At 46.2% G+C, this 8604-nt stretch overlaps 1 protein-coding gene across 5 annotated transcripts in view; it reads right to left on the bottom strand.

Annotated features, from left to right (window-relative positions):
- Positions 1-8604, bottom strand: part of CAPN3 (calpain 3) — a 49328-nt gene that overhangs the window by 18050 nt on the left and 22674 nt on the right. For 3 of the 5 annotated variants that reach the window (XM_006778049.2, XM_006778047.2, XM_006778051.2), the window contains exons 2-6: positions 5634-5703; positions 4310-4428; positions 2655-2788; positions 1756-1924; positions 795-923 (exon numbers count right to left, since the gene is read on the bottom strand). In XM_006778049.2, coding sequence (XP_006778112.1) covers positions 795-923; positions 1756-1924; positions 2655-2788; positions 4310-4428; positions 5634-5703 — 621 coding nt within the window. The remainder of the gene's footprint in view (positions 1-794; positions 924-1755; positions 1925-2654; positions 2789-4309; positions 4429-5633; positions 5704-8604) is intronic. The other 2 variants (XM_006778052.2, XM_006778050.2) reach the window with 1 other exon arrangement.

The following is an 8604-nucleotide window of genomic DNA, read 5'->3' on the forward strand; positions in this document are numbered from 1 at the left end:
AAATTGTTTCACTCTTTAATTTTTAAATAAATGCTTGTTGAATTAATTCATTTTGAACCTGAGATATTCATCTTAAGCCTAATATCTGACATTCTTCATACCATCAACAATGCTACATAAAATATTAAAATAAACACAATTAGAAACCTTTCACTTGTCTGTTAAATCTTTATTTCTATAATTTCAAAGAAATTAACAAAAGTTAAGTTGTCTTGATTTTCTAAATGCACAATGAAAGTTATAGAATAACCAGTTTTGCCCTAGCTGGTTTGGCTCAGTGGATAGAGCATTGGCCTGGGGACTGAAGGGTCCTGGGTTCGATTCTGGTCAAGGGCACATGCCTGGGTTGTGGGCTTGATTCCCAGTGTGGGGCATGCAGGAGGCAGCCAATCAATGATTCTCTCTCATCATTGATGTTCCTATCTCTCTCCCTCTCCCTTCCTCTCTGAAATCAATACAACTATATTTAAAAATAAATAAATAAATAATCCAAATCCCTTTCTTAAAAAAAAAAAAAGAAGAAAAGAAGTCTCTCTTGTATTTCTTCCTGTTAATTTATCAGAGAAACTGCCTGGATCAAGGAGAAGGGGCTCCCATAGAGATCCCTTCCAAATCCTGTCTCTCCCACCCTCAAGAGCCTTGGAGCAGGCAAATTATTCCAACTCAGACCCTTGGGAGGCCTCAGGCGGGGGCCTGTGTGTGAGGCACTGGCTACTGAGGGGAGTGTGACACCAGCAGGGCCAGGTCATGCAGGTTGGAGGGGTGGTTATTCCCGACATCTGAGCCGTACACACCCGGGTCGGTCTGTCCTCTGAGCCTGTGGGGCGGAGCAGCGAGTTATCCATGTTCCTCACCATCCGTGCAATCAAATCCCCCATTTTCAGCCCAGAAGGCGAGGTTCCATAGGTCATGTTTGTGCCATCCTGGGGCCCCACGGGGAGGGCAGGAGGCAGTCCAGGAGGAGAACAGAGGAGGGTGATAACAGGGGAAGGAGACGGAGGAAGGGAGGGGACAGACAAAGGAAGAGAGGAGAGAGAAACAGCATGAATGGAGAAAAGATGGAGAAAGGCGATACAGGAAGAAAATGTTCATCTATGGGTGTCCTATGCCAGCCGATCTCCCCAGCCTCTCCTATCCAGGCGAGTACTGGGAGAGGAAGGAAGAGTAATTCATCTCGGGCCTCTTCCTCGCTATGGAAAGCGCCAGGACCAGTATGCACTGAGCAGCCCAGGCTGGCGTGTCTCCGACACTCAGTAGGCCTGGCCAGTCTGCCATCTCCTCACCCTTGACTCTGGTCTCAGTTCAAACCACTTCGTTACACCGAGAGGGGGACTGCAGGCTGAGCTCCTCCCAGACCACAGCACCGAGCCCAGGCCCCGAGGGAGAGTGGCCGTCAAAGCCCAAGGACTGAGAGGCTTTCTTAGGGAACCAGTGGGCTCAGGCCCACCGCCAAGCATGTGGCCAGCTCCATGGGGGCATGGGCCCACCACAGAGGCCCGCACTGATACAGGCCTCTGGACCTGTCCCCAGTATTCCAGAGCTCGATATGTCCTTGTCCTACCTCTTTATTGAAAATGCCCCAGAACTCTTCTACGTTGAGAAATTCCCAATTTTCCAAGTTGAGAGCCAGTTCCTGCTTCCTAAAGCTAAATATTTGCGGGTCCCAGAGGAGAGCCCTGTGCTGCCAGTCACCGGGTAAGGCTTTCCGATATGTGGCTGCTGCTCCCTGCCCTGCGCCCCACACCCCAGACTTACATCAATGGAGCAGCCCATGAGGGAGCCTCTCTCGATGGCTTTCTTCATGATCTTGTACATGTCTCTGGGAGCATCCTTAATCTCAAAAAACTCTGTGACTCCTCCCGTGAAGTCCTCCATGGCCTCTGTCGTGTTCCCACCTTTCAGAGCCTCATAGGAACCATGCAGCCTTGGAGAGAGGATGAAGACCAATCTGGGTCACAGGGTTCCAGGAAACGTAACCCAGGCAGCACTGCCACCAGAACTTTACTCTTGCGTCCTGTGATGTTCTCTCATCAATTCTCCAACAACTCTATAGGATAATGGATCGGCACTATGATTCCCTTTCTTCACGGAGGAGAAGCTGAACTCCCGAGGCTAGGTGACTCACCCAGGGCCACCGGAGCCAGAGCACTGGGACCAGAAACTAGCTATTCCCACCCCGCCCCCGATAGCTCTCTCTCCATTATAACCCTGAACCCTGAGGTAGGGCTTCCTTAAAGCCACCAGTCGGTCGGCCTTCTAAGTTGAGCGACGATATGGCTTTATGAATATATTGCAAACTCATGAGGTGGAGCCAAGCAAGACCCTGGGATCTGAGCTCCAGAAATATAATGCTTGGATCTAGGACTTGTCACGCCACTGCAAAGACAGAATTAAAGAGCTCACTCTGGGAAGCTACAGATAAAGCTTTCCTACCTGTGTCTTCCTTTCTGTTCTTAAACAGAATCTTTTTAGTTAGAGCTGTTCCTGCCTGGGCTCGATCTGCTCTGACTTTGGGTCACAGTTGAACACACACACACACACGTGCACACGTGCACAGATATGCACGCCTCCTCTCACGAGTGAGACCCTGGCTGGGTTTTGCAGCCCACCTCCTCACTTCTAGACTTGCCTCCCCTTCGAAAGCGTGGCCTTACTTCGCATAAGCCTTCTCCAGCAGAGCGCTCCAAAACTCATTGCGGTGGTTGGACTTGGTGAAGACCAGCTGATCGTTGTAAGTTGGCAGGCAGTCATCGATAACCACGTCCACCCAGTCTCCATAGCGCCAGAACTGCACAGAAGCAGCGAGCTCAGATTACCACTGGGAAGTGTGTCCCTACCCAGCATTCCTGAGGGGGCACGGGGGTTCCTCTGATCCCAGAGCAGGGCCATTTCCTCGGCTCTGCACCTTGGTGCTTGTTCATACTATTCTGGGTTTGGCATCTGTTTCTAAGTGGACTGTGAGCTCCTTGAGGGCAGGAAGCAGTTACCAGCCACTTCGTGTCTTCCACAGAGTCCAGCCCAGGGCTGGGGATAGTAGGAGCTCCATGAATATCTGAGGACTTGGAATTGTCATTCTCCAGCCCAGTAAGTCTGGGGTGGGGCCTAGGTACCAGCGTCTTTAGGCACCTCAGCTGATTCTAACCACTGCAGCCAGGTGGAGAGCGACTGGTCTAGATGAAGGTGATGTGTTGATTGATGTATTTCTTGATGGCAAACAAGGTAGAAATTGCTGCTGAAGAAGAGAATGAACATGGAAGAAAATGTGCCCAGAACATACTTTGGCCGAAGCAGGAGAATTGTCCAATAATTGCAATTCTGGTTGTTGTTCTTTTTTAAACAATTCTGTTTTAATTGAAGAAATTCAAGTGTAGTTTAATTTTCTTCTAATGATATCTCCCCTCCTCCCCCGTTGACAAGAGGGCAAAAATCTATTTGGTTTTTGTATTTATGTCCCTTTAGACATCAGACCCTTTAAGTATCAGTGGGAAACTAGCAGCTCAGTGGTACAGGGAAAAAACAAAATTCAGGGCCTGGCTGCCTCCCCCGGTGCCAGGACGCAGCAGGACGCTGACCCTGAACCTGAAGAGACTTTTCCGAGGCCTTGAGCCCTGAGGTACAGGATCAGCAGATACGTCAACCGATGATTTAGATCAATCAAGATGTTTGGAGCCTTTAGGGCGGGAGACAGATGGATGCCTCAGAACCCTGGTATCTGCTAGACCCCCACATGTAGAACTCACTCTGTTGGGGGCCAGCACCAGATCTGGCTCTATGCCAGGACACGTTGGGTCCAGAAAATGTCCAATGGCTGAATTGATGCTGGAAGTCAGACTCATTTCTGGGCCAAACCAGAGACCTAGTCCCCAGATTAACCAGACTTTCCTTCCAGAGCCTAGGAGAGGTGAGTGATGGACTTGGTGTAGATCTGCCTTAAATGGAAATAAGTAAACAGAAGCCACCGTTGTGGATGGGGCTTCCTTTAAGGATTCTCCATGCTAATATCTCAGGGGCCTACTTGAGAAGGGCCGCGGGTAATGAGAGCAGCCAGCCAGCCGGAGAGGCAAAAATAGACCCAGAGTCCAGCAAACAGGATGTCTTCCTGCTTTTCTGGGGGCATAGCGGAAGTGTGTGAGGGCGAGTGTGAAGGGCAGAAATAAACAACTGCTTCCGCACAGGCTTGCGGCCTTAAGGGACCACTGCCCACAGCCACGGCTGGGAGGGCAGGTGAAACCTTTCTGGAGCCACGGGAAAGACAAGGCCAGGAGACTAGTGGCGAGCGAACCGCCGCTGGCCACTCCCAGGACCTTACCTGGAAGTGGAAGATCCCCGCATAGTTTTCGATGAAACTCTGATCATGGGGTATGACTCGGAAAAGTAGGTGCTCGTGGAGGGTCAGGCAAGCAATGGCTGCGAGAAACCAGCAGTCCCCTGCAGGCAAACAGAGGCACAGGTCAAAGGGGGGGCTGCCCCTCCCGGCCATGCTGCTCCACTTCTCTGAAGAGCACAGTTCAAGTGGTGCTCACTGTCCTACCTCCAGGCCTGACCTTACAGTGTCAACCAGAGAAGGAGTTCCACAGCAGTCCCTTGACAATGAGACCCATAGGGCAACTTAGACCCTCCCCAGTGGTTTTCCTGAAAGCTGTGGGCAATTCCTCCAACTGCAAAATTAGCTCATTTCCTTTCTGGGCCTCAGTGTAAGCAGGGCAGTAGGTCATCGTTGGGCCGTTCTTCAGAACACCTGTGGGAACTCCGCCCTGCTCCGTATCTTTGCAATGTGAGTCCATTTCCCCTCTGACCTCAGTGGAGACTGGGCATCTGAGAAGCATCAGTCAAGCGGGTTTGTGCTGTAGAGTCATTAGGCAGCTGCTCTGGAACCAGTCTGTAGGGGGCGCTAAGACATTGCTGGCAATGGGATGAGAAGGGGACATTTTCTTATTTCCTGAACCTCCTTTCTGGCAGAGCACTATATGTAGTCAGAGGCGACACTTTGCTGTGTGTGTGTGTGTGTGTGTGTGACAGAGAGAGAGAGAGAGAGAGAGAGAGAGAGAGAGAGAGAAATATCTGTTGTTCTACTTATTTATGCATTCATTGGTTGCTCTTGTAAGTGCTCTGACCAGAGATCAAACCCACACCTTGGCGTATTGGGACAACGCTCTAACCAACTGAGCTACCGGCCAGGGCTGACAGGTTCTTTTCATAAGGAGCTGTTATTCTGAGGCAATTTAAACGAGAGTTCCAGTTCCCAGTGCTCTTTTTGTTAATGCGTTTTGTGTGTATATATAGATTCTATGCTCCCAAGGGCCATGCTTGGTACGCAGACGGTTCAGAGCTGTCTTTTAAGGAAGATGGGAACAGTCAAAAGCAGGGCTTGGTCTTGCTGAGTGGGATGTGTGCCTGTCCTGTGACTCTAGAAGGGAGGCTGTGGAATGAGGTCTACTTCCTGTGACACATGGCAAAGAACAAGAGACGTGGGAGGCACAGAAATTAAATGAAGCAATCACCAGCACAAAAAATAATATAAAAGCCTGCCCCCCCCAAAATTCATTAAAAATAAAAACAGATTACCGTCCCTTTATTTCCTTTTAACTGCCCCTGGATTGTTCGGCTGGATATGACCTGAGGGACCTTCCTACCTAATTCTCCTTGACAGATGTCAGTTCTGTTGGCTCCACCAATGATAAATCGGGGATTCTCGCAAATTTCCTGTGAAACAAAAAGGAGAGAATAACAGCAGTAGTAGCTTTAAATATATATATGTATTTCCGAGAGGAAAGGAGAGGGGAGAGAGAGATAGAAACATCAGTGATGAGAGAGAATCATTGATCAGCTGCCTCCTGAATGTCCCAGGGGGATTGAGTCCGCAACCCAGGCATGTGCCCTTGATTGGAATCGAACCCAGGGCCCTTTCGTCTTCAGGCTGATGCTCTATCCACTGAGCCAAACCAGCTAGGGCTGTAGCTATTCTTTATTGAGGTCCATTATGTAGTACTGGCATTGTGTGTCAGGAGTATTACACACACACCACTAATTTAAGCCTCTAAAAACATCCTGTGAGTTGGATACCATCATTCTTATTTTTCAGGTAAGGAAACCAAGGCTCAGGGATGGTAAGAAACTTGCCCAAGGACACACAGCTGGAAGTGGTAGAAGCCAAAAGCATGCCCCCTTTTCCCATTGTTCCACACGGCTCCATCCTCACGCTGACATACTGTCTTATTAAGGATGCCCCTCGGAGGGCAGTGTCTTTACTGCCACATCTTTGGCAAAGGGACAAGAGAAAGCGTGACTCTTTTTTGTTTTGTTTTATGACAGGAAAAAAGGGCCGGAGGGAAAATAAGGATCTTTCTCCCAAGATGTGGTAACAGATATTTAGAGTCAGCAAACATCCCAGGGTGCCCAGAACTTGAGAACTGAGGAGAGCAGAGAGTGAGTTTGGCCTGTGCCTCAAAAGCCTCCACTTCTGTTGGAGGGCGCACTTCTTTATTGAAGTAACCCCAGCCTGGCACCTCTGCCCCAGCCGTTATGTGTGCCCAACAGAGGCCAACAGGTGCTTTAATTTTTGTTTGGCTGGGTCTTGTGCTTTGTTTTTTTACTTTTAAAATTTTGAAATAATTTGTAAATTCTGTGTTTTGGTTTTAACACCATTCTTCACAGCGTCAAGAAGCTTGCCATCCCTGTGGCACAGCCCTCTCTCCCTCCTGTCCCCCTCCCACCTTCCCTGTCCCTGTCCCTATCAGAAAAAGCAATACAGCCAAGTAAGCTGACGCTCTCTGCACTCAGGGATCTGTCCCTCCTCCTAGATGGAAAGTCCTGCTTACGCCACATCACACACACCTCCCACCTGAAACTCTTAATGCAATGGAAGGATGAACCACAGACAATAATCTTTAAGAAGGTTCCGTACAGGAGGAGGGAGGGAATAAAGTGATAGGAATACAGATGGAAGTAAAACTCTGAATATAACTGTTTGAAAATAGTTTGACTTAGGAATCACATAAATTTTTACAGAATTAAAAGCCAAAATTTAAGAAAAGATAATTTTAAAAAGCAATCTGTAACAGCTGAAAGCAATGTGAAGCAAAAGAACCCAACTGCATGTCAAGTTGATGACATGACTACACACATAAAAGGAGTGAGTTCAAGTGACTTTAAAGAAAACATTTTGGCTGTTTATCCCCTTTGGGTTAGATCCTAAGGTCAAAGCCAAAACCATAACAACATAAACCATAAGAAATAATAATAACATAAACCATAGGAAATAATAATATTGTTATACTTCACAACTTTGGTATGTATACTATAGGATAAAATAAATAAGAACTTACAGTAATGAATGAGGAACCAAGACTTCTTCTAGTGTAAAAGAAAATATGTACAAGTATAAAACTGAATAACTTAAGTAACAACCTTGAAGTGTTAAAGTTGAATTGAAGATATATCATGATTTATTTTTGTCTCTTTAAAAAACCTTTCCTATGTCTCTTTAATAAAAACAAACAAACAAAACTAGAAGTAAAAGCAGTCCGGTAGTAAAGAGAACATCAATATTGCCATTGTGGTCTTTAAAAACCACACAAAAATGTAAAACTCTATATGCAGGGTGATTATTATCTAAAACCAAAAAAGAAAGAAAATGACGTAGGTCAGAAATGTGGAGCTACATAAAGAAAGGGAAAGCACCAGAGAAGGAATAAAGTCAGGTAAAACATCCATCTTTTCTTATTCTTTTTTAAAAAAAATATATCTTTATTGATTTCAGAGAGGTCGGGAGAGGGAGAGATAGGAACATCAATGATGAGAGAGAATCATTGATTGGCTGCCTCCTGCAGTCCGTCCCCATGGATGAGAGAGAATCATTGATTGGCTGCCTCCTGCAGGTCTCCTACTGGGGATCAAGCCTGAAACCCAGGCATGTGCCCTTGCGATCAAACCTGGGACCCTTCAGTCCGCAGGCTGATGCTCTATCCACTGAGCCAAACCAGCTAGGGCTCTTTTCTTATTCTTAATCTAAAGATAGCTTTGTTTAAAGTAATAATAGTAACAATGTGTTGAATAATTATAGCATATGAATAAGGTGAAAGAATGATCGTAATGTCATAAGGGAAGGAAGAGAAGAATGGGAAATTTTCTATTATAAGATACTAGACTACATATCTAATGGTGTAGTGTTATTTGAAGGTTGAATTAGATTAGTTGTAAATGTATATTGGAAACTCTAACCATTAACATATTTGTGAGAAAGAACCATAATTGATATATGCAAGAGAGGAGATAAAATGGATTCATGTAGAATACTCAATTAAACCAGAGAAGGCAGGAAAGGGGAGACACAAAGAACAATTACAATAAATAGAAAACAGTTACAAACATGGTAGATACTAATCCAACTATATGATAATAGCTTAAATGTTAATGGTTTAAATTCACCAATTAAAAGATAAAGATTATGAGAGTGGATTTAAAAAGGCCGGGCTATATGTTATATATAAACATTTTACTTTAAAATATACTTTTTTATTGATTTTAGAGAGGAAGTGAGAGGAAGTGATAGAAATATCAGTGATGAGAGAGTCATTGATCGGCTGCCTTCTGCACACCACCTAC

This window comes from Myotis davidii, unplaced genomic scaffold (assembly GCF_000327345.1).
Source record: "Myotis davidii unplaced genomic scaffold, ASM32734v1 scaffold46, whole genome shotgun sequence".
NCBI classification, from domain to species: domain Eukaryota; kingdom Metazoa; phylum Chordata; class Mammalia; order Chiroptera; family Vespertilionidae; genus Myotis; species Myotis davidii.